This window comes from Arachis stenosperma, chromosome 8 (genome assembly GCF_014773155.1).
Source record: "Arachis stenosperma cultivar V10309 chromosome 8, arast.V10309.gnm1.PFL2, whole genome shotgun sequence".
Lineage (NCBI taxonomy): Eukaryota > Viridiplantae > Streptophyta > Magnoliopsida > Fabales > Fabaceae > Arachis > Arachis stenosperma.
Genome location: NC_080384.1, coordinates 48,601,362 through 48,627,211, shown reverse-complemented (window position 1 = coordinate 48,627,211; position 25,850 = coordinate 48,601,362). Strand labels below are relative to the sequence as shown.

Sequence of the window (25,850 nt, the reverse complement as noted above, 5' to 3'; positions counted from 1 at the left end):
AACTTGTATATGGATTGCCTCCCTGAGTGCCCTTTTGTTCTCACTAATGGTTTTCCTACTCTTTGTGAGGAGGACCGAAACAGAGTGGGAGGAGATATTTCTAATATGGGGATTAAAGAGGCAGTTTTTGCTATGGGCAGCTTTAAAGCACCAGGAAGGGATGGTTTACAAGCTGTCTTTTATCAGAGCCAATGGGATAAAGTCGGGTCTGACCTTTGTACACTTATACATCGTATTTTTCATGAGCCTGAGAAAGTTCAAGAGATCAATGAAACTCTTATTACTCTTATTCCTAAGGTGGAACCTGTCACTAGCCTCAAGCAAATGAGACCAATCAGTTTATGCAATGTCTCCTACAAAGTTGTCACTAAAGTCCTTGCTAACCGTATTAGAAACCTCATGGAGAAGTTAGTCAAACCCACACAGTGCAGTTTTGTTCCTGGCAGACATAGCTCAGATAATATCATCATTGCTCAGGAAGTCATTCATACGATGAGAAGCAAGAAGGGTCTAAAAGGGTGGATGGCTATCAAGATTGACTTGGAAAAAGCTTATGACAGAATCAAATGGAGCTTTGTTAGAGATACTCTTTTGGAGGTTGGTTTCCCAACTCATATTATCAAGCTCATTATGTCATGCATTTCCACAACAAGGATGCGAGTTCTTTGGAATGGTGAGGAATTAGATGAATTCTTTCCATCCAGAGGTATTCGCCAAGGCGACCCCCTTTCACCGTATATTTTTGTACTATGTATTGAACGCCTCTCTCAACTGGTTAATGCTGCTGTTGATCATGGGTTCTAGAAGCCTATCAAAATGAACAGGGATGGTCCTAAGCTCTCCCACCTATGCTTTGCCGATGATTTAATTCTTTTTGCGGAAGCTAATCTTCAACAAGTGGATATTATCAAGAAATGCCTCAAAGCCTTCTGTGACAGCTTTGGCCAGAAAATTAGCAATGAAAAAACTCGGGTGTACTTCTCCAAGAATGTGGGAAACCAAGTTAGAATTGAGATTAGTGAAGCTCTTGAATTTGCTAGAACAGATAACCTTGGAAAGTATTTGGGTGTTCCTCTTCTACATTCCAAAGTATCCAAGCATACCTTCAATGACATCATCAACAAGCTCAACTCCAGACTAAATTCTTAGGAAGCCTCATCTCTTTCGTTTGCAGGCAGAACTACCCTGGTGAAATCTGTCCTTTCTTCTATTCCTCTTTATACTATGCAAACTGCTTTATTACCTGTCTCTACTTGTAATGTTATTGATCGTAAATGCAGGAGTTTTCTTTGGGGCGATACTGACCAATCAAAGAAGATTCATCTCATGAATTGGGATAAAGTTTGTCAACCCAAGAAAGCGGGAGGTCTTGGCATTAGACATGCAAGCAAAATGAACCATACTTTCATGATGAAAGCTGGATGGGGGCTAGTTGAGAAAAGTGATTCTTTATGGGCCACTGTGCTCCGATCCAAATATAAAGCTGGAAAGGATATCATTCCTAATGTTGAGCGAAAGCCTAATAGCTCTAACTTGTGGAAGGGAATATGCAAGTCATGGCCAGATGTGAAACAAAACCATATCTGGCGTATTGGGGATGGCTCTGTGATTAAGTTTTGGCAACATAACTGGGTTCCCAATTTGGGTAGTCTTGATCAGCATGTGCCGCAGGTAAGAACTAATTATGTAGAGTATTCTAGTTCGTTGATGGACTTCCTTGATGTTTCAGGCAATTGGGATTTGAACAAACTTAATAGCTGGCTGCCGGAAGATATGGTGAAGAAGATTGCTGCCATCTCTCCACCATCTCCATGGAAGATGCCGGATCATGTGGCATGGAACTTGTCATCGGATGGCTCCTTCGATCTCAAACAATCCTATCAAGTACTTTGCAACACTCCTACTTCCTATAATGGAACGTTCAATCTGGTTTGGCGTTGGTGTGGTCCCAAACGTGTTCGATCCTTTCTTTGGTTAGTTGCCAATAATGCAATCCTAACTAATGCGGAAAGACAACGACGTCACCTCTCAACCGCGTCATCATGTCCAAGATGTAACATTCACAGCGAAACGATCCTCAATGTCCTTAGAGACTGTGCATTTGCATCAGCAGTTTGGGATAACTTGCTGCCTTTGGTATGGAATCAAAGCTTCTTCAGCTCAAATCTTCAAGACTGGCTAAGCTCCAACCTCTCTACTTCAAGAAATTGGCAATGTCTTTTTGGGGTGGTGACATCCTCTCTTTGGTTTTTTCGAAATAAGCTAATTTTTGAAGGAAACTCCACTACAGTAGCCTCGGCTATAGCTCAAATTAGAGTAAGATTTGATGAGTTCAACCATTCGTCAAGATCTAAAGTGCACCTGAATGCTCCCTATGCCAATCATGATCGATTAATAAGCTGGAAGCCTCCTAGTGAGGATCCTGTTAAGTTGAATGTAGATGGCTCTTATATGGCAATAACTAATAATGCTGCTTGTAGTGGGATCCTTAGAAACTATCTTGGAGGGTTCATTAAAGGATTCTCTTGCAATCTCGGGAGCTGCTCCATCATGCATGCGGAACTATGGGAGATTGTTCATGGTCTTCGGATTGCTACTTCTCTAAATCTTTCTTGTGTAATTGTGGAATCGGACTCGACTTCAGCGTTAAAGTTCATCACCCAAAGCTGTCCAGCTACTCATTCTTGTTCCTCCCTTATTGAGGAAATCAAGCTCCAAGCAAACCGCATCCCTCATGTGTACTGGAATAATGTGCCTCGCGAAGCTAACTCTGTTGCGGATCAACTAGCAAAGAAAGGGCAACATTTACCTCTTGGTCTCCATACTTTTGATTTAGCCCCTTGTGAAATTTCTCATATTCTAGCTTCTGATATAGCTTCTGTCCCTCTGTTTAGAGGCATTTAGTTTTTTTATCTTTTTTGGGTCTTTGACCCCACTATCACCAAAAAAAAAAGAGGCAAAAATCTTTAAAAAATATAAAAAAATAAAATGTATAAGTAGTGATAAAAAAAAATAAATTATAAAAATTGTACCTTAAACACAAGAGAGAGAAAGAAAGAGAAAAAAGAGAACGAATGAATAAAAAATACATTATGATCTCATATAAATAGATGACATTAAAAAAAATAAACTAATTAAATTAATTCATGTATTTCATTATCATATTTATTATTTACTAAAATAATTTAATATTTATTCCAATCAAATCAAATTAAATAATTAATATAATTAACTAAATTAATTAATTGATATAATTAATTGTGAAATTTAAATGTCTAATCAAATTAATTAATTGATATTATTAATTATTTATAATTGATTTACTTTACAAAATTAAAAAAATAAATCGAAAAATACTTTCAAAAGCATACCACGTCAGCTGAAATTAAACATTAAGTATAGAAATTCGATTTTTATATAATAAAATAAATTTTAAAATTTTTTTATATATATTGATGAGTGTGACACATTTTTTATATAAACAATTTTAAAAAAAATATAATAATTAATTTATTACCTTTTTAGTTTTGGTCTAATCAAAATATTTTTTATTATTTTTGAAAAGAAAATCTTTTAAAAAATTTAATATATAATACAAAAATATCTTTAATAAAAAATAAAATAAATTTCTTTCTTTGAGTGGTCCAATATTTTTTGGTTACGTTATTCCTGTTCACTCAAATAGAATATAAAGAGAGCAGTTGAATAGATAGACATACACAAAATCAAAGTGAAACAGATCGTACATATGCCGACTGCCCATAATGATGCGGAGAGGAAGGCAGCCAGAGGGACGGAACTGGCAAGAACGCGGCAGCTGGCAGACCTTTCGGAAGAGATGATCATGGAAATCCTGCTGAGGCTTCCAACAAGGACGCTTCTTTCCCTAAAGAGCGTGTGCACTTCATGGAGAAACCTAATTTCCGCCCCTGACTTCACCCGCAACCACCTTCATCGTTCATGCTCATGTGATCCAAGCTTGACTCCGCCGCGGATTGCTTATTACCCTCACAATGGTGGTTGGAATAGAGAGATCAAATTTTTCTCCGTGCACTCAATGATGGACAATCCTTCTGAACCTACTAAAGTCGCTCGCTTCAGTAGGGGATGCGACTACAGAGTCGTTGGTTCTTACCATGGATTGTTATGCTTCTTTGGTAGTTATGCTAACGACGACATGCATGCTATCTTGTGGAACCCCTGTACCGGATTCATATTCGAATCGCCGCAAATCCGCGGTGAAGCCTGCTTTTCTGGCTTTGGTTACGACCATCTCAGTGACACCATTAAATTTTTTGCAATCACAAGGAAGAGAGTGCTATCTGGTGTTGAATCTAGTGCCAGAATTTATACATTTGGACCAACTTCGTCTTGGAGAAGAATTGATGATATCCCATCTACCCTACTCAGTGACCCACAACCTTACGAACCTCGTAAGATAGGGGTATTTTTTAATAGTAGCAAAGTATGCACTATTAATTGGGATGTTTATGATGAGGTTTTTTATTTTGATATGGGTAGAGAGACTTATGGTCGTTTTCCCCTACCCGATAGAGAGTTAGATGAAGTTGAGCGAAGATGGAGGGTACCCACCTGCGACAACTTATGTGTCTTGAGAAACTGTCTTTCCGTTTGTTATGAGCATATGAAAACACAAAGCTGGATTGTGTGGCAGATGAAGGAATACGGAGAAGCACAATCTTGGACTAAATTGGTAACCATTCCCTTTCATCCGCAACTGCGTTATTTAAATAGAGCTCTTACTTTACAACCTCTCTACATCTCAGAAAGTGATGTGCTTTTGGCCATTTCTCCATTTTTCACAATAGTTCTCTGTAACTTAAACGATGGCAGCATAAATTTTCCTGTGATTGGTAGATCTTTTTCTCAAAGTATAGATTGTTATAAGATAGCTTTTATCTACCATGAAAGCTTAGTTTCACCAAATGGTCTTCAAAGCAACTCATCCAAATTGCTGCTGCGCTTAGTCAAACCCAAGCCTGTTGACTCTTAGGCTGAGTTTTGGAAAAGAGAGATTAAGACTAAGAGATAAAGATTAAATTAAGTTTTTGTATTATGTTTGTTATAAAATGTGTTGAATTGAGTTATGTCTCAGTATCATGTTTGGTTTAAGATACATATAAATACTCAGAAGTAGATTTGAAATTTAAAAGGTTAAACAAAAATATTTTTTTTTTTAAATATTATTGAAGTTTCAATTTTTGTCTCCAGAAATTTCAGTTTCTGGGTTTTCACTTTGTGAAGATACTAAACAGATTGGAATTTTTTGTCTCAAAACACCAAACAGAATAATACTTAGTCTCAATCTCAGCAGAAAACAACCACAACCTTAAAGCATATTTCAAACCTTCACTTGGTGAAGCCTTTCAATCCTACCAACTTTGTTATTGATGTTATCAAATTTATTTATCTGAGTACTATGTTTATGTTTCAATCAGAATTTACTGTTTTAAGATAATTTGTTTAACCTTCTTCCTATTTTAGTCAAATAATTTTTTGAACACTTTGTGCACTGATGAGAAATTGTACTTTCTCTTGGTATCATTATTCCTCTTTTTACAAATCATCGATCGTAATAATTTTAAATTAATATACCACTGTTTCGTGGAGAAATAGGAATGCCCATGATAGATTTGCAAAAATGACCATTATTTACTGGCTTCAGATTGTTAGTTTAAGGTGAAATAGAATATTTCCTTAAGTATCATAGTAAAAATTATTAAAAGTTGTACCTTGGTGATTTCTGCAACAAATCCAAACTATCAGAAAATATTTGTATGTAATAGCAAAGCAGTAAAATGATATATGGTATGTTCCCTATCACTAGTGATTCGGTTTTTCTTGTTTGTGGCAATGTGTAAATATATAAGCAATATGTAATGCCTTTTTGGAACAACCGTTATACTTGAATGTTGTTCGGTTGTTCTTATTCACTTGGTTTAATCGGTTATTTATTTATCCACGAAAATTAAGTGATGATCAAGTGCAAATCAAATCATAATGCGGGTATAATGATGATTTAATATGAGGTTCTCTTTAGGTACAAATATTATTATTAGCTCAATGAACTTATCTTGCTAAAACGAAGCTAAACCAAATTATCTTGTGTTCTGTCTCTGTCTTGGCTGTTAATAGGGAAGGGGAATTGAGCATGCACTATTAATCATGTGGTTGTTTATTTTGATTTGGGTAAAGAGACTTATGATCATTTTCCCTCCCTGATATGGATTTAGATGACTATCTTCACTGTACTACTTGTGGTGATCGATTAAGTAATGTTATGCTCATGCCTTCAAGATTCTTAGGCTTTAGAATAAAAACACTCCATTATGTTAAATTGTTTATGACTGATTGTATTCAAGATTATTGTTGTTTGGAATAAAAGAAAGGAATAGATTAATGTATTATGTCTTCATCCTTTTAAACTTGTCTATTTTTTTCCATTCATGTCCGGCCAACATTTATTAAGTTGGCTTATTAAACTCAGTATAAGTAACATATACAAAATTGGTGACAAGGCTGTTTAGACTTTAGAGAAGGGTCTGTGTGCCAGAATAATTAATAACCATTCATTCATGGGAAACAATGACATCTAAATATGGAATCTTCAAGTTGCCAAAGTCTCATGAGGTTTCGAAGCATTATACTGTTCAGATACTGCATTTCAAGTTGTAGGTTCTAATGTTATAGTTAGATTCTGAGTTGCTGTATAAAAATAATAGTAAAAGAAGACAAGATGGCATTTGATTTCATTAAAGCTTGGACTATAAACATATGCAAGTTTAAGCATGGGAAGCAACATGTTGTTTCGATTTTCATTTTATTAAAGAGATTAAGGACTACTGATTTGACCCCGTTATTCTTTTGTAACACATGGCTCGGATTTTTTGCATTTAGTATGTTGCAAGGTCCTTGTGTGGCTTGACATTTATTCATTCATTGTTCAATGATTAAGAAAGTGCAATTGTTCTGACTTCTCCGATTATTTATGTATTTATTTGTTTTGACTTCTCAGTTATTGCTTTGTTGAATAGCTGAAGAATTTTTTTTACATGGTGGTTATATCTACTAGTTGTTCTTCTCCTTCCTATACAAGGGTTCCAATTAGTATTTCTTTTGGCGGTTTTTATGGAAAGCAGCTTTTATTTTTATGCTTTTCCTTCATACTTCTATGCTTTTTCAGGCCTGGTCTAAATTATTAGAGTTAATTAGAAGATTGAAGAACATGTCTCGGTTTATGTTAGTTGGTGTGTGTAAGAACTCTTTCTATAAATATATTTAACAAAAATGTACTGTCACCATTGCCAGACTATTTTCATCCTTATTTTCACTAGTGTTTTTTGTATTTAAATTTGGAAAAGTATAAGGAACCAAAACCTTATCAGTCAAAAACTAAACAAAACTACATTAATTTATATTAATAATTAATTAATTTTAAATTTTTTAAATTCAAAATTTAAAAAATTTTAAATTGATTAAGTAAACCTAATTAAAATCTATAAAAACCTTCCTCTTTTCTCTCACATTAACCTATTTACCTCCAACAATCACAAATTCGAAAAATATATAAAAGAACATCCATTTAATATGAAAAAAAAACATTCTAATATTTAATAGAAGAAACATCCATATATATTAACTCGTAGAGATTTTGAATTCATCCAAAGGTATTTGGCTGGGTTTTTGCTGATATGCTTTTGGTTCCCTAACTTTACTCTTTAGATTTTGTATTTTGTTATTCTGTTTTGTGTTTGTTGTGTTTCGGAGTGTTTAGTTGCTAATTTTTGAACACATGCATCTTATGTCTCTTTTTCTCCGAAGATTATGAAAAAATAAATAAATGAGATTTTGTTTTAGCATCTATGACTTTTTTTTACAGTAAATAAGTTATAAAATACAAGAATAGATAAAATAAAAAAGAAAGGAATGAATTTGTGTTTTTTTAATAAATTGAAAAAATATTCACAACTACATAATTAATGGTAAAAATATAACTACTAGACAATAAAATTACAATGACACATTAATAAAAATATTAGATTTGATATTAAAATAAACATATAAACAATAAATATAAATCTAAAATTAAAATTTTTTTTATCAACGAATGAAATGTAGAAAAACTTCTGATAAACAATAACTCAAGTATTAACGTGATAATAAAATTGAATCAAATAATATATATTTAAACTAATTAAATTAAATAATTAATATAATAAATTAATTATGATTGTTTGGTTCAATAAAATAAATTAAATAAATAAAAAATATATACCATGTAAACAATATAACATTTTTAAAAATTATTAATCAAAATACAAAAAATAAAAAATTAATACAAATTAAAAAGATATTTATTTATTCTAATCAAATCAAATAATTAATTAATTATATCGCTTTTAAAAACCAGTAATCAACATATACAAGATGAAAAAATCAATGCAAATTAAAATAAAATTAATTTGTTTATTTTAGTTAAATTAAATAATTAATATAATTAATTAGTCATAACTAATATGGTCCAAAAAATATTAAATAATTTAGTATTTATCTCAATTAAATTAATAAATATATTTAAATAAATCAAATAAAATAAATAAAAAAATACATTCAAGAACATGCAACTTAAACATTTGTTAACAATTTGAAATTTCAAATCCTTTTAGTTTCAAATTTCGAAACTAATTTCAAATTTAAAAATCGAGATTGTTTTAGGTGATATTAAAAAAACAAATTAAATACGTAAAATATAAAATTATAATATAAGATTTAAATTATAAAATAATTTAATTTAATAAAAATTTTATAAAATTAATTGATTTATTTAAAATTATAATATTAAAAGATTCTAAAAATTAAATCAAGAATGAAGCCAAAATTTTCAATCAATTCTTACTATAAATTTGTTCACTTTTAATGTTTGTCTAATTATATATATTTATTATCTATTAAGTATATTGGTATTATAAATTTTGACATATATTTGGCCTTATTTTCGTGTAATGCAAGAGTATAAAAACTAGATTTTGATCAGTATATTATTTAGTTTAGATTTGATTAGATTATTGGATGGGCCGTTTATGAATTTTATCTTATATTATTGAAGCTGGGCCAAAGATCCATGGAGATGCTAATGATGATATTGAAACATGTAACCTAAATATAAATAGAATATAAGAGAATACCCAAAATCAAACTGAAACAGCAGCTAGCTATGCCGACTGATCATAATGATGCGGAGACGAAGGCGGCCAGAGGGACGGAACTGGTCAGTTGCCCCACGGCAAGAACGCGGCAGCTGACAGATGTTTCGGATGAGATTATGATGGAAATCTTGCTGAGGTTTCCGGCAAGGACGCTTGCTTCCTTAAGGAGCGTGTGCAGTTCATGGAAAAACCTAATTTCGTCCCCTCCTTTCACCTCTAACCACCTTCGTTCATGCTTACTTGATCCAACTTTGACTACGCTACGGATTGCTTATTGCACTTGGGCCTACAGAAATGACGTCAGATGCGGCAGTATCGGACTTCTCTCCGTACACTCAATCTTGGACAATCCTTCCGAGCCTACTCAAGTCGATTGCTTCAGGGAACAACGCTACTACGGTATCATTGGTTCTTGCAATGGATTGTTATGCTTGGTTGATGAACATGCCTTCAAATACATGCATGCCATCTTGTGGAACCCCTGTACGGGATTCACATTCGAATCTCCGGAAATCAGCGGCGAAGTACGCTTTTGTGGCTTTGGTTACGATCATCTCAGTGACAGTTACAAAATTTTTGCTACTATAAGGACGGAAGCGCCATCTAATTTTGAGTTTAGTACCAGAATTTATACATTTGGGCCAACTTCGTCATGGAGAAAAATCGATGATATCCCAGTAGCCCTATTTGGTGTCCCAATTGATAACCCTAGTTGGGCTGTTAATAGGGAAGGGGAATTTTTTGGTAGTAGCAGATTATGCACTCTTAATTGGTGTGTTAATCACGTCGTTCTTTATTTTGACTTGGGTAAAGAGACTTATGGTCATTTTCCTCTGCCTGGTAGTGAAATAAACTTAGATCGTCATTATTTTCCAAGGCTGCGCACTCACTTATGTGTCTTGAGAAACTGCCTTTCTGTTTGTTACGAGGATAGGAGAACATTCGAGTGGATTGTGTGGCAGATGAAGGAATACGGAGATGCTCAATCTTGGACTAAATTGGCAGCGATTCGGGTCCACTTTAAATTTACTTGTCCAAATCGATGTCATTGTTTACAACCTCTTTACATCTCGGAAAGTGATGTTCTTTTAGCATTTTGTCCATTTTTAGGCATAGTTTTGTTTAACTTAAATGGTAGGAGGAGGTTAGATTTTCCTCAGATTGACAGGTCCGGCATGGGGAACCATCCTGCTTTTTCTCAATGTGTCGGGTATAGGATGGCTTGTATCTACCATGACAGCTTAGTTTCACCAAATGGTCTTCAAAGCAACTCATCCAAGATGCTGCTGCGCTTCATCAAACCCAAACCCAAACTTATTGACTCTTAAAGCCTGTTTGCGCCTTCTCTTGGTGAAGCCTTTCTAGCCCTACCAACTTTGTTATTAATGTTATCAAATTTATTTATCTTAGTATTATGTTCTTGTTTCAATTGGAATTTACTGCTTTATGATAATTCATTTGATCGTCTTCCTATTCTTGTCAAATAAATCATAAGAAATCGTATTTGCTCTTGGTAATCATTATTTCTTCTTGCAAATCATTGATTAGGCATGCCCAGGATGGATATGTAGAAATGAGCATCATTTACTGGGAAAAAAAATAGGTGCTTGAGTATTGATTAGGAAAAAATTAGTATACAGTTGCACCTTGGTGATTTTCGATAACAAATCTAAACTATCTTAGCTGTACTGCTTGTGGTGATCGATTAAGTAATTTAATTAATGTCCGAATATTTGTTTCTGCAATATACTATTGTACCAACATAGTGTTTCTGCAATATTGTTTCAATCAATTTATAAGAAAGCTTATGGAATGCAATTAAAGAATCAAAACCGAATTATCGTGTGTCCTGTCTTCTTCAATTTGCCTAAAGACATTCAGTTCAATATTCAGGTGATAATTAAGATCTTCTGGGACTTGTCTTTGGCTGGTTCTCCTAACTCTTGGGTCAAGTTGGTAAAAATCATTGATTCATATATAGTTGTTATGCTCAAGCATTCAAGATTCTTAGGCCATAGAATAAAAATACCACATTATGTTAAATTGTTTATCATTGATTGTATTCAAGATTGTTGTTTGGAATAAAAGAAGGGAATAGATTAATTTATTATGTCTTCATCCTTTTAAACTTGTCTATTATTTTCCACTCATGTCCCGCCAACATTTATTAAGTCCGCTTATTAGTTGTTTTTAGATTCTATACTTTGTTTGATATTTTTTTATAACACTAAAAAATAAAATTGTTTACATATTTGTTGTTGATGCAATTAGCATTTTTTAGCTTTCCAATTTCTTCTTCGGTATAATTTAGATATTACCCCACCCCCTATTCTTCTTAAACTCATATAAGTAATGTGTACAAAATTGATGACAAGGCTGTTTAGACTTTAGAGAATGGTCTGTGTGTCAGAATAATTAATGACCATGTTCAAGTTGCGAAAGTTTCATGAGATTTTGAAGCATTATATAGAGGCTATTGAATGCTGATCACGATTTCTCCTTTGTTCAAATACTGCATTTCAAGTTATAGGTGCTTATGTTATAGTTAGATTCTGAGTTGCTGTATAAAAATAATAAAAAAGAAGATAAGATTGCACTTGACTTGATTAAAGCTTCTACAATAAATACATGGAAGTTTAAGAACAGTTTCCAACGTTCTGTTTGATAGTTAGATTCAGCCTTTCTCTTTAAATTTATGTTTCAACACTAGTTTCCTAGTTATGGTATTCTCACGTACGGTAAAGACAGTAGAAAGAGGTAGTAATTCGAATTAAATTGTATAGAATTTAGATTATACAAGGATGTCTCTTGTAATTTCAGTGTACTGATCTTTTACATATGATTCTCTTTTTCTTTCTTTTCTTAGTCGAGCTTTATTTACAAAATTATCAAAATCAAGAGTTTGTTGTTCATGCTTTTGTTAATTTTAGTGAGGCTTTTTTATTTATATTTTGTTTTGTAGCTGCTTTTTATATGTTGTCTTGATTCCCTTTTGTACTTGATTTTTGTTGTTGTCTATTTGTTTCTAAGGTTACTCAGTTTAGATTTTAAATTTTTGTCTCTCTCAATTGCTTTTGTGATTTGTGTGGAGCATGGGAAGCAACGTGGTTCTTCAATTTTTCATTTTATTTTTTTTTTTTGGTCAGATGGATTAGACAGCCCCTAATCCTAGGCATTACTCATGTATTACACACCCACACAATACACTCACACACACTACATGAGTTCATTTAAGGGTTCGTTTTTCCTCTCATGGGAGTTGAACCCAGGTGCAGCTACTTGCGAGGCAGCAGATCCTGCCGCTAGTACCAAGCCTCGGCTGCAATTTTTCATTTTATTAAAAAGAGATTAAGGACTACTGATGATTTGAACCCATTATTCTATTGTAAGTTTGTAACACATGGTTCAAATGTACCTTGACAAAAAGAATCCGGTAGGGATCTTTGCTTTTGTGAATTGAATATTGAAAAAGCAATGCTACATGTGTCGTATGGTGAATAAATATTATTATTTTTAGTTAGTAATAATTTATTTCTATATTTACAGATATTTTGTGCACAAAAAACATAAAATTTGTATTTATATTTATTAAAATTTTGTATCCATAAAATAAAACAATTTGCATCTACGTTTTTCATAATTTACATATATAAATTAATAAAATTTATTTATTAAAAATAATTTAGTATTTATATTGACCAAATAATAACAAAAAATACTAACAATTATTGACCTCAAAAAACTTTCTCATATTGAAAAGCCGTTTGCTTCCGTCAAATATTTTTTCCTCGTTTACATTTATGTATGGCAACGATTTTGATTTCTATGAAGTTACATTTGGCTTTGAGAGGATGTGGTGCTGATTTACGTGACGAATCACCAATGCCACTCCCTCCAGAGGTTAGGCCTGACATTTATTAATTCATTGCTTCTCAATATTAATTTGACTATCAATAAGTAGAAATATGGTTTAATAATTTTTAATTCTTATTTAATATTTGTTTAAGTGTTAATGCATTAAAAATTTTTTAAGTAATAATAAGTAAATTACGAAAATATAAATTTAAAATCTATATTTAAAGTCAAATAACTTTAGAAGCAAAATCTGAGTAAATAAGCTATTTTAGAAGCAGAGTACATCTCAAAATCAACGTTCTTGTTTCATGTGCAAAATAGCTTAAAGCTAAGGCTAAAATAAATACTTACATGAGAACTGCGTCCAAACAAAACTTGTGTTTTAAATCCAGATCAGCAAAATCAATAAATTAAATCATTTTAAAAGTAGTTTCTTTACTTCACTGGTGGTCAACCTCTTCTCTCTCTCGCTGTTTCTCTTCTCTTCCTTATCATTTTCTCTTCTCTTCCTCGGCATTCCTCGACAGCCTCCTCCGTCGTGGTTAATCGCCGCGCATCGCCTCTGTCATCGTCACCTAGCCGCCTTGTCCATCGCAATCACGCCGCCTCACTGTCTTTGTTCTGCTGGTTCCTTGCTTTCTGTTCTCGTTAAATTTGCGTTAATGCATTCTGTAGCTCATGGTTCATCGTTCTTGCATAGGATTCTGCAGTTCTAGCATTCTGTTTCTACAATTCTACTTTGGCATATTTTCTTTTGCTTCTACTATTAGAAAATTTTTTTTATGAAAACAAAAGAGAGCAAATAGAAAAGACATCTAAAGCAGATAAACAACTCCTAGAAAAACACAAAATAAAGAAACTCTTCATGTCATCTTCACCATAGTCATCAACAACATGAAGAGACACGTCACTCATCGTAGTTAAATATAGACATGTTGATAATTTTCTTTACACCTTTGTTTTTATTTTAAAAAGTGGTCCATCAAACTTGGAAGAGACCATGACCGATCAAACACAGATAGCCAAATACTTCACACCTGTCAAACAAAATCACAGAAACAAGTAATGGACCAACTTAAAAAATTATTGTGAGATATTATATTTGATTTCTGGTTGATTGTTTGTCTCAATTGTTGCTTTAAATTTTGGTTCTAGTTGATTAAATTTGACATTGCTAGATATTCAATTTTTCTTTCAAATTCAGGCTGGTTCATTAATTTTTCAAAATTTTTAAACTTCGTTTCTTGAAGTGAAGTCATGTTTTTCGTTCTTAGTTAGAGTTTTAAAATTTTATGCAATTTCTAGAGGGAAAAGTATAGGTAGACAATAAGATTACTAAACAATATGAATAATGGATATATTAGATATTTAATTCAATAGGTATACGTATAATTATGTTCATTATTTTTAATTAGATGATTATTTTTTTGATTCGATTTACTCATACACAGTTAATAATGGTTGAATGTTCAATTCACTAGGTATGCAAATGGTTATCCTAATGTTAATATTTAGGAGGTAATTTGAAGATAGAATACTTTTTTTTTTACTTTATTGGGCCAATATTAAAATTCATTATTCATATTATTTACAAAAGTCATTGTCTACCTAACAAAACAAAACTGTTTCTAAAAATAGATTTAATTTTAAAAAGATTTTATCTTGGCTCAATAATTTGGATATGGAAAAGTTGGTGGTGATTTGGCTAGAAATGGGAGAACCATGTGTATTACTGTATTGTGGACATGTTTAATGCAAGGTCAACACGTGGGGGGCGTGTTGCCTGCTACACGCAGGGGGCGTGAAGAGACGTGGCGGAACCTCGTTGGTTGTAGCCCGAATCACGCCGGGGGCGTGTTGCCACAGCACGGGAAAGGCGTGCTGTCGTGGCGCAATGTCATTGGCTGGAGAAGGAATCACGCCGGGGGCGTGTTGACTCAGCACGGGGGGCGTGGTGACGTGGAGCTAGCACGCGGTGGGCGTGATGATTCAGCACGGGGGGCGTGATGACATGTGGCAACACTTGATTGGCTGCGGCAGGCAGCACGTGGGGGCGTGGTGAATGCTCCATCTATATATAGGCAGAGTTGGACATTATTTTCATTCTGAGTAAGAGTGTGTGAGTGTTCTTTGAGTGTTTTGTGAGTGTAGGTAGTGCAATGGAGGGTACCGCAAAGTTGGTGGTGTATCGCAACGGTGAAATAATTCGCAATACTCATGAGGGAGTGAGGTTTGTCTGCCAGAATCCGTTTTCGTTTGTGGTTCCATTCACCATGACGTTAATGGAGCTTCAGAACGGTCTCTGTCAAAGTATAGAGAACGGTACGTTAATGAGAGTGAGCAGAATTTTGTACCGGAATCCAGTTATAGTTTTTGGTGGTCTAATACAATTTGATACCATGCCGATCACTGACGAAGTGAGTATGCAGAATATGTTTCAAATTTATCGGCAGACTCAGATGCGACAGCCACAGATTGAACTATATGTTGAGTTTGAAAGCGTAGAGACAGAAGGGATTCAAAATGTTTTAGATATAGAGGATGATAGAGCTGCAGTGTACGAGGGAATAGATAGTGACAGCGAAGAGGATTTTGAAGCCACTTATGAAGCCGGCGATGAAGACAAGGATGGTGACGTGGGAGTTGAGACAGCAACGGAGAATATAGTGGTTCATCCCTCGAGCAGTCAACCGATGAACGTACCACCATTCATGCGTGAGTTGGATCTCGACGCCATGCATGCACCGGAATTTCCGGAATATGCAAACATAGGTACGTTAATGCATGAATAATACGTTTTTGTTAATTGATACTTTTGGAATGATTAATGAATCATGATTTTCCGCTTTACGTAGGCATTGCTGATCCTGAGGATGGAGAGTTCCGGATTGGAATGGAATACAGTTCCAGAAAGTCAGTGGTGGCTGTAATTAGAAGATACACTATCGTTAGAGGAGTTGACTACGATGTGTATGAGTCTGAGCCACAGATCTTCTATGCAAAATGCAAGATGTATGGGCGTGGGTGCGACTGGCTTATCCGAGCCAGCTTGATACGGAAAAAAGATTGTTGGGAGATACGCAGATACAATGGAAGGCACACGTGCACAATGGGAACGATTTCACAGGATCATTCCAAGTTGGACTCGGATACCGTTGCTGATAGTATATTGCCGTTAGTCGAGACTGACCCGTCAATCAAGGTGAAATCTATAATAGCGGAAGTCCAGTCAAGGTTCAACTATACGATCAGTTACCGAAAGGCTTGGTTGGCAAAGCAAAAGTCCATAGAAAAAATTTTCGGTAGTTGGGAGGATTCTTACCAAGCCTTGCCATGGTGGCTATCGGTCATGGTTCATAAGATACCTGGGTCAGTTGTGCAAATAGAAACACGCCCACTGTACAACGGGAATGAGGAGGCGCAAGGTGTAAAAATACTTCATCGCGTATTTTGGAGCTTCAATCCATGCGTTAGGGCATTTAGGCATTGCAAGCCTCTAGTTCAGGTGGACGGCACACACTTATACGGAAAATACAAAGGAACACTCCTGGTCGCTGTTGCACAAGATGAGAACCAGAACATTGTGCCTATAGCTTTTGCGCTGGTGGAAGGGGAGACAGCTGATGCGTGGCACTTCTTCCTCAGAAATCTGCGACTGCATGTTGTCAGAAAAGACGGTGTGGGTATGATTTCAGATCGGCATGAGTCAATTCGGGCAGCAGTAAATCGTTCCGGAGGTGACTGGCAACCTCCAAGAGCATGGTGGATGTTTTGTATAAGGCACATCGACAGCAACTTTCTAAGAGCATTCAAAGTCCCTCACTTGCAGAAGCTTGTTTTCAACATTGGGTATTCAAGAACGGTGGAGGAGTACAACATCAACTATAAGAGGCTTGAAGAGCGAGGGGAGGCATATGCCAGGTGGTGCGATGCCATTGGACTCAGACATTGGGTGTTGGCATTCGACGAGGGGCATCGATGGGGCCATATGACGACCAACCTTGTCGAGTGCATTAACTCATTGTTGAAGGGTGCCCGTAATCTACCAGTGCTGGCGCTGGTCCGAGCAACATATTATCGGTTAAATGAACTTTTTACACGGAAGAGTGCCGAGGCTCACGACCGCAAGCGTGCTGGGTTCACATACTCTGTATTTGCACAAAAACGGATAGAGGCAAATATGCAACAGGCTGGGAATATAGTAGTGCACCGGTTTGACAGACGAAATGAGGTGTTTGAGGTGCGAGACATGGCTAGCGGGAAGGTGTCAGTTGTTGACCTTGCTCGACGGACGTGTGACTGCGGGCACTTTCAGGTGGAACGACTACCTTGTCGCCATGTTATTGCTTGCTGTGCTAACCAGCGTCTCGATTGGCAGCAGTATGTGCACGACGTGTACAAGATGACAGAGATTCGTAAGGTATATAGATTTGAGTTCACACCGTTAGGTGATCCCGAGACATGGCCCGCATATGAGGGACCGACATTGGTCGCTAATCCCGCATTGAGACGAACATCGAAGGGTCGCCCCAAATTGACCCGGTACTTGAATGAGATGGATTCACGTGACATGCGGGGTCCTCGGGTATGTCGTCTCTGTGGTGCTCAGGGTCATAGTCGAAGTCGATGTCCTCAGCGTGCTGGACCGAGTGGTGGGGGTGATTGATGTTTATTGCTATCGTGTTTGTAAGCTGATGTTTTTCATAGTAGTGGTGTTTGTAATTTTAAATTTCACAGTAGTCGTGTTTGTAATTTTAAATTTCACAATAGTCGTGTTTGTAATTTTAAATTTCGCAGTAGTGGTGTTTGCATTTTTAATATTATCATTTACAAGAGCTTAATTCTTACAAGAGCTTAACTCTAAATACCCTAAATCTAAGGTCAACATACAGAACATACGAATTACATTAGCTTAATTCTTAGAGTTACATCTAAATACCCTAAATTTAAGGTCAACATACAGAACATACGAATTACACTATCTTAATTCTTAGAGTTAAATCTAAAAACCCTAAATCCAAGGTCAACATACAGAACATACGAATTATATTAGCTTAATTCTTAGAGTTACATCTAAATACCCTAAATCCAAGGTCACTTCTTCCCAGACATCCAGTTCAGTCCCTTAGCCATAATGCTCTGACCGAACCGCGACGGAGTATACCTATCAGGTGGATTGCGCTCCGTCCGTAGGTCAACTAATTATTCACATTCGAATCTCCGGAAATCAGCGGCGAAGTCCGCTTTTGTGGCTTTGGTTACGATCATCTCAGTGACAGTTACAAAATTTTTGCTACTATAAGGACGGAAGCGCCATCTAATTTTGAGTTTAGTACCAGAATTTATACATTTGGGCCAACTTCGTCATGGAGAAAAATCGATGATATCCCAGTAGCCCTATTTGGTGTCCCAATTGATAACCCTAGTTGGGCTGTTAATAGGGAAGGGGAATTTTTTGGTAGTAGCAGATTATGCACTCTTAATTGGTGTGTTAATCACGTCGTTCTTTATTTTGACTTGGGTAAAGAGACTTATGGTCATTTTCCTCTGCCTGGTAGTGAAATAAACTTAGATCGTCATTATTTTCCAAGGCTGCGCACTCACTTATGTGTCTTGAGAAACTGCCTTTCTGTTTGTTACGAGGATAGGAGAACATTCGAGTGGATTGTGTGGCAGATGAAGGAATACGGAGATGCTCAATCTTGGACTAAATTGGCAGCGATTCGGGTCCACTTTAAATTTACTTGTCCAAATCGATGTCATTGTTTACAACCTCTTTACATCTCGGAAAGTGATGTTCTTTTAGCATTTTGTCCATTTTTAGGCATAGTTTTGTTTAACTTAAATGGTAGGAGGAGGTTAGATTTTCCTCAGATTGACAGGTCCGGCATGGGGAACCATCCTGCTTTTTCTCAATGTGTCGGGTATAGGATGGCTTGTATCTACCATGACAGCTTAGTTTCACCAAATGGTCTTCAAAGCAACTCATCCAAGATGCTGCTGCGCTTCATCAAACCCAAACCCAAACTTATTAACTCTTAAAGCCTGTTTGCGCCTTCTCTTGGTGAAGCCTTTCTAGCCCTACCAACTTTGTTATTAATGTTATCAAATTTATTTATCTTAGTATTATGTTCTTGTTTCAATTGGAATTTACTGCTTTATGATAATTCATTTGATCGTCTTCCTATTCTTGTCAAATAAATCATAAGAAATCGTATTTGCTCTTGGTAATCATTATTTCTTCTTGCAAATCATTGATTAGGCATGCCCAGGATGGATATGTAGAAATGAGCATCATTTACTGGGAAAAAAAATAGGTGCTTGAGTATTGATTAGGAAAAAATTAGTATACAGTTGCACCTTGGTGATTTTCGATAACAAATCTAAACTATCTTAGCTGTACTGCTTGTGGTGATCGATTAAGTAATTTAATTAATGTCCGAAATATTTGTTTCTGCAATATACTATTGTACCAACATAGTGTTTCTGCAATATTGTTTCAATCAATTTATAAGAAAGCTTATGGAATGCAATTAAAGAATCAAAACCGAATTATCGTGTGTCCTGTCTTCTTCAATTTGCCTAAAGACATTCAGTTCAATATTCAGGTGATAATTAAGATCTTCTGGGACTTGTCTTTGGCTGGTTCTCCTAACTCTTGGGTCAAGTTGGTAAAAATCATTGATTCATATATAGTTGTTATGCTCAAGCATTCAAGATTCTTAGGCCATAGAATAAAAATACCACATTATGTTAAATTGTTTATCATTGATTGTATTCAAGATTGTTGTTTGGAATAAAAGAAGGGAATAGATTAATTTATTATGTCTTCATCCTTTTAAACTTGTCTATTATTTTCCACTCATGTCCCGCCAACATTTATTAAGTCCGCTTATTAGTTGTTTTTAGATTCTATACTTTGTTTGATATTTTTTTATAACACTAAAAAATAAAATTGTTTACATATTTGTTGTTGATGCAATTAGCATTTTTTAGCTTTCCAATTTCTTCTTCGGTATAATTTAGATATTACCCCACCCCCTATTCTTCTTAAACTCATATAAGTAATGTGTACAAAATTGATGACAAGGCTGTTTAGACTTTAGAGAATGGTCTGTGTGTCAGAATAATTAATGACCATGTTCAAGTTGCGAAAGTTTCATGAGATTTTGAAGCATTATATAGAGGCTATTGAATGCTGATCACGATTTCTCCTTTGTTCAAATACTGCATTTCAAGTTATAGGTGCTTATGTTATAGTTAGATTCTGAGTTGCTGTATAAAAATAATAATAAAAGAAGATAAGATTGCACTTGACTTGATTAAAGCTTCTACAATAAATACATGGAAGTTTAAGAACAGTTTCCAACGTTCTGTTTGATAGTTAGATTCAGCCTTTCTCTTTAAATTTATGTTTCAACACTAGTTTCCTAGTTATGGTATTCTCACGTACGGTAAAGACAGTAGAAAGAGGTAGTAATTCGAATTAAATTGTATAGAATTTAGATTATACAAGGATGTCTCTTGTAATTTCAGTGTACTGATCTTTTACATATGATTCTCTTTTTCTTTCTTTTCTTAGTCGAGCTTTATTTACAAAATTATCAAAATCAAGAGTTTGTTGTTCATGCTTTTGTTAATTTTAGTGAGGCTTTTTTTATTTATATTTTGTTTTGTAGCTGCTTTTTATATGTTGTCTTGATTCCCTTTTGTACTTGATTTTTGTTGTTGTCTATTTGTTTCTAAGGTTACTCAGTTTAGATTTTAAATTTTTGTCTCTCTCAATTGCTTTTGTGATTTGTGTGGAGCATGGGAAGCAACGTGGTTCTTCAATTTTTCATTTTATTTTTTTTTTTTGGTCAGATGGATTAGACAGCCCCTAATCCTAGGCATTACTCATGTATTACACACCCACACAATACACTCACACACACTACATGAGTTCATTTAAGGGTTCGTTTTTCCTCTCATGGGAGTTGAACCCAGGTGCAGCTACTTGCGAGGCAGCAGATCCTGCCGCTAGTACCAAGCCTCGGCTGCAATTTTTCATTTTATTAAAAAGAGATTAAGGACTACTGATGATTTGAACCCATTATTCTATTGTAAGTTTGTAACACATGGTTCAAATGTACCTTGACAAAAAGAATCCGGTAGGGATCTTTGCTTTGTGAATTGAATATTGAAAAAGCAATGCTACATGTGTCGTATGGTGAATAAATATTATTATTTTTAGTTAGTAATAATTTATTTCTATATTTACAGATATTTTGTGCACAAAAAACATAAAATTTGTATTTATATTTATTAAAATTTTGTATCCATAAAATAAAACAATTTGCATCTACGTTTTTCATAATTTACATATATAAATTAATAAAATTTATTTATTAAAAATAATTTAGTATTTATATTGACCAAATAATAACAAAAAATACTAACAATTATTGACCTCAAAAAACTTTCTCATATTGAAAAGCCGTTTGCTTCCGTCAAATATTTTTTCCTCGTTTACATTTATGTATGGCAACGATTTTGATTTCTATGAAGTTACATTTGGCTTTGAGAGGATGTGGTGCTGATTTACGTGACGAATCACCAATGCCACTCCCTCCAGAGGTTAGGCCTGACATTTATTAATTCATTGCTTCTCAATATTAATTTGACTATCAATAAGTAGAAATATGGTTTAATAATTTTTAATTCTTATTTAATATTGTTTAAGTGTTAATGCATTAAAAATTTTTTAAGTAATAATAAGTAAATTACGAAAATAAAATTTAAAATCTATATTTAAAGTCAAATAACTTTAGAAGCAAAATCTGAGTAAATAAGCTATTTTAGAAGCAGAGTACATCTCAAAATCAACGTTCTTGTTTCATGTGCAAAATAGCTTAAAGCTAAGGCTAAAATAAATACTTACATGAGAACTGCGTCCAAACAAAACTTGTGTTTTAAATCCAGATCAGCAAATCAATAAATTAAATCATTTTAAAAGTAGTTTCTTTACTTCACTGGTGGTCAACCTCTTCTCTCTCTCGCTGTTTCTCTTCTCTTCCTTATCATTTTCTCTTCTCTTCCTTGGCATTCCTCGACAGCCTCCTCCGTCGTGGTTAATCGCCGCGCATCGCCTCTGTCATCGTCACCTAGCCGCCTTGTCCATCGCAATCACGCCGCCTCACTGTCTTTGTTCTGCTGGTTCCTTGCTTTCTGTTCTCGTTAAATTTGCGTTAATGCATTCTGTAGCTCATGGTTCATCGTTCTTGCATAGGATTCTGCAGTTCTAGCATTCTGTTTCTACAATTCTACTTTGGCATATTTTCTTTTGCTTCTACTATTAGAAAATTTTTTTTATGAAACAAAAGAGAGCAAATAGAAAAGACATCTAAAGCAGATAAACAACTCCTAGAAAAACACAAAATAAAGAAACTCTTCATGTCATCTTCACCATAGTCATCAACAACATGAAGAGACACGTCACTCATCGTAGTTAAATATAGACATGTTGATAATTTTCTTTACACCTTTGTTTTTATTTTAAAAAGTGGTCCATCAAACTTGGAAGAGACCATGACCGATCAAACACAGATAGCCAAATACTTCACACCTGTCAAACAAAATCACAGAAACAAGTAATGGACCAACTTAAAAAATTATTGTGAGATATTATATTTGATTTCTGGTTGATTGTTTGTCTCAATTGTTGCTTTAAATTTTGGTTCTAGTTGATTAAATTTGACATTGCTAGATATTCAATTTTTCTTTCAAATTCAGGCTGGTTCATTAATTTTTCAAAATTTTTAAACTTCGTTTCTTGAAGTGAAGTCATGTTTTTCGTTCTTAGTTAGAGTTTTAAAATTTTATGCAATTTCTAGAGGGAAAAGTATAGGTAGACAATAAGATTACTAAACAATATGAATAATGGATATATTAGATATTTAATTCAATAGGTATACGTATAATTATGTTCATTATTTTTAATTAGATGATTATTTTTTTTGATTCGATTTACTCATACACAGTTAATAATGGTTGAATGTTCAATTCACTAGGTATGCAAATGGTTATCCTAATGTTAATATTTAGGAGGTAATTTGAAGATAGAATACTTTTTTTTTTACTTTATTGGGCCAATATTAAAATTCATTATTCATATTATTTACAAAAGTCATTGTCTACCTAACAAAACAAAACTGTTTCTAAAAATAGATTTAATTTTAAAAAGATTTTATCTTGGCTCAATAATTTGGATATGGAAAAGTTGGTGGTGATTTGGCTAGAAATGGGAGAACCATGTGTATTACTGTATTGTGGACATGTTTAATGCAAGGTCAACACGTGGGGGGCGTGTTGCCTGCTACACGCAGGGGGCGTGAAGAGACGTGGCGGAACCTCGTTGGTTGTAGCCCGAATCACGCCGGGGGCGTGTTGCCACAGCACGGGAAAGGCGTGCTGTCGTGGCGCAATGTCATTGGCTGGAGAAGGAATCACGCCGGGGGCGTGTTGACTCAGCACGGGGGGCGTGGTGACGTGGAGCTAGCACGCGGTGGGCGTGATGATTCAGCACGGGGGGCGTGATGACATGTGGCAACACTTGATTGGCTGCGGCAGGCAGCACGTGGGGGGCGTGGTGAATGCTCCATCTATATATAGGCAGAGTTGGACATTATTTTCATTCTGAGTAAGAGTGTGTGAGTGTTCTTTGAGTGTTTTGTGAGTGTAGGTAGTGCAATGGAGGGTACCGCAAAGTTGGTGGTGTATCGCAACGGTGAAATAATTCGCAATACTCATGAGGGAGTGAGGTTTGTCTGCCAGAATCCGTTTTCGTTTGTGGTTCCATTCACCATGACGTTAATGGAGCTTCAGAACGGTCTCTGTCAAAGTATAGAGAACGGTACGTTAATGAGAGTGAGCAGAATTTTGTACCGGAATCCAGTTATAGTTTTTGGTGGTCTAATACAATTTGATACCATGCCGATCACTGACGAAGTGAGTATGCAGAATATGTTTCAAATTTATCGGCAGACTCAGATGCGACAGCCACAGATTGAACTATATGTTGAGTTTGAAAGCGTAGAGACAGAAGGGATTCAAATGTTTTAGATATAGAGGATGATAGAGCTGCAGTGTACGAGGGAATAGATAGTGACAGCGAAGAGGATTTTGAAGCCACTTATGAAGCCGGCGATGAAGACAAGGATGGTGACGTGGGAGTTGAGACAGCAACGGAGAATATAGTGGTTCATCCCTCGAGCAGTCAACCGATGAACGTACCACCATTCATGCGTGAGTTGGATCTCGACGCCATGCATGCACCGGAATTTCCGGAATATGCAAACATAGGTACGTTAATGCATGAATAATACGTTTTTGTTAATTGATACTTTTGGAATGATTAATGAATCATGATTTTCCGCTTTACGTAGGCATTGCTGATCCTGAGGATGGAGAGTTCCGGATTGGAATGGAATACAGTTCCAGAAAGTCAGTGGTGGCTGTAATTAGAAGATACACTATCGTTAGAGGAGTTGACTACGATGTGTATGAGTCTGAGCCACAGATCTTCTATGCAAAATGCAAGATGTATGGGCGTGGGTGCGACTGGCTTATCCGAGCCAGCTTGATACGGAAAAAAGATTGTTGGGAGATACGCAGATACAATGGAAGGCACACGTGCACAATGGGAACGATTTCACAGGATCATTCCAAGTTGGACTCGGATACCGTTGCTGATAGTATATTGCCGTTAGTCGAGACTGACCCGTCAATCAAGGTGAAATCTATAATAGCGGAAGTCCAGTCAAGGTTCAACTATACGATCAGTTACCGAAAGGCTTGGTTGGCAAAGCAAAAGTCCATAGAAAAAATTTTCGGTAGTTGGGAGGATTCTTACCAAGCCTTGCCATGGTGGCTATCGGTCATGGTTCATAAGATACCTGGGTCAGTTGTGCAAATAGAAACACGCCCACTGTACAACGGGAATGAGGAGGCGCAAGGTGTAAAAATACTTCATCGCGTATTTTGGAGCTTCAATCCATGCGTTAGGGCATTTAGGCATTGCAAGCCTCTAGTTCAGGTGGACGGCACACACTTATACGGAAAATACAAAGGAACACTCCTGGTCGCTGTTGCACAAGATGAGAACCAGAACATTGTGCCTATAGCTTTTGCGCTGGTGGAAGGGGACAGCTGATGCGTGGCACTTCTTCCTCAGAAATCTGCGACTGCATGTTGTCAGAAAAGACGGTGTGGGTATGATTTCAGATCGGCATGAGTCAATTCGGGCAGCAGTAAATCGTTCCGGAGGTGACTGGCAACCTCCAAGAGCATGGTGGATGTTTTGTATAAGGCACATCGACAGCAACTTTCTAAGAGCATTCAAAGTCCCTCACTTGCAGAAGCTTGTTTTCAACATTGGGTATTCAAGAACGGTGGAGGAGTACAACATCAACTATAAGAGGCTTGAAGAGCGAGGGGAGGCATATGCCAGGTGGTGCGATGCCATTGGACTCAGACATTGGGTTGGCATTCGACGAGGGGCATCGATGGGGCCATATGACGACCAACCTTGTCGAGTGCATTAACTCATTGTTGAAGGGTGCCCGTAATCTACCAGTGCTGGCGCTGGTCCGAGCAACATATTATCGGTTAAATGAACTTTTTACACGGAAGAGTGCCGAGGCTCACGACCGCAAGCGTGCTGGGTTCACATACTCTGTATTTGCACAAAAACGGATAGAGGCAAATATGCAACAGGCTGGGAATATAGTA

At 35.7% G+C, this 25,850-nt stretch overlaps 4 protein-coding genes across 4 annotated transcripts; all 4 read left to right on the top strand.

The window, feature by feature from the left end:
* The first annotated feature begins 3,748 nt into the window (after nt 1-3,748).
* Nucleotides 3,749-5,014, top strand: LOC130946111 (F-box/kelch-repeat protein At3g23880-like). The gene has a single exon (XM_057874791.1). It carries the CDS (start codon nt 3,749-3,751, stop codon nt 5,012-5,014), a length of 1,266 nt encoding a protein of 421 aa, XP_057730774.1.
* A 4,221-nt stretch (nt 5,015-9,235) lies between these two features.
* Nucleotides 9,236-10,555, top strand: LOC130946110 (F-box/kelch-repeat protein At3g23880-like). Its single transcript, XM_057874790.1, has one exon. The coding sequence runs from the start codon at nt 9,236-9,238 to the stop codon at nt 10,553-10,555; it is 1,320 nt and encodes a 439-aa protein (XP_057730773.1).
* Nucleotides 10,556-14,804: 4,249 nt separating this feature from the next.
* On the top strand, nt 14,805-17,748 carry LOC130946109 (uncharacterized). Its single transcript, XM_057874789.1, has 3 exons — nt 14,805-15,057; nt 15,234-15,854; nt 15,938-17,748. The coding sequence occupies exons 1-3, from the start codon at nt 14,805-14,807 to the stop codon at nt 17,746-17,748; spliced, it is 2,685 nt and encodes an 894-aa protein (XP_057730772.1).
* A 5,624-nt stretch (nt 17,749-23,372) lies between these two features.
* On the top strand, nt 23,373-25,272 carry LOC130946108 (uncharacterized). The gene is made up of 4 exons (XM_057874787.1): nt 23,373-23,625; nt 23,803-24,068; nt 24,152-24,422; nt 24,506-25,272. The coding sequence occupies exons 1-4, from the start codon at nt 23,373-23,375 to the stop codon at nt 25,270-25,272; spliced, it is 1,557 nt and encodes a 518-aa protein (XP_057730770.1).
* Nucleotides 25,273-25,850: the final 578 nt, after the last annotated feature.

Bases quoted from the DNA above. Each gene is read 5' to 3' on its own strand.
- LOC130946111 (XM_057874791.1), top strand. From the start codon at position 3,749: ATGCCGACTGCCCATAATGATGCGGAGAGGAAGGCAGCCAGAGGGACG.
- LOC130946110 (XM_057874790.1), top strand. From the start codon at position 9,236: ATGCCGACTGATCATAATGATGCGGAGACGAAGGCGGCCAGAGGGACG.
- LOC130946109 (XM_057874789.1), top strand. From the start codon at position 14,805: ATGTGTATTACTGTATTGTGGACATGTTTAATGCAAGGTCAACACGTG. The intron at 15,058-15,233 runs GTGGGCGTGATG...TTGTGAGTGTAG, and splicing joins TGACGTGGAGCTAGCACGCG to GTAGTGCAATGGAGGGTACC. The intron at 15,855-15,937 runs GTACGTTAATGC...CGCTTTACGTAG, and splicing joins TCCGGAATATGCAAACATAG to GCATTGCTGATCCTGAGGAT.
- LOC130946108 (XM_057874787.1), top strand. From the start codon at position 23,373: ATGTGTATTACTGTATTGTGGACATGTTTAATGCAAGGTCAACACGTG. The intron at 23,626-23,802 runs GTGGGCGTGATG...TTGTGAGTGTAG, and splicing joins TGACGTGGAGCTAGCACGCG to GTAGTGCAATGGAGGGTACC. The intron at 24,069-24,151 runs GTGAGTATGCAG...TGAGTTTGAAAG, and splicing joins CCATGCCGATCACTGACGAA to CGTAGAGACAGAAGGGATTC.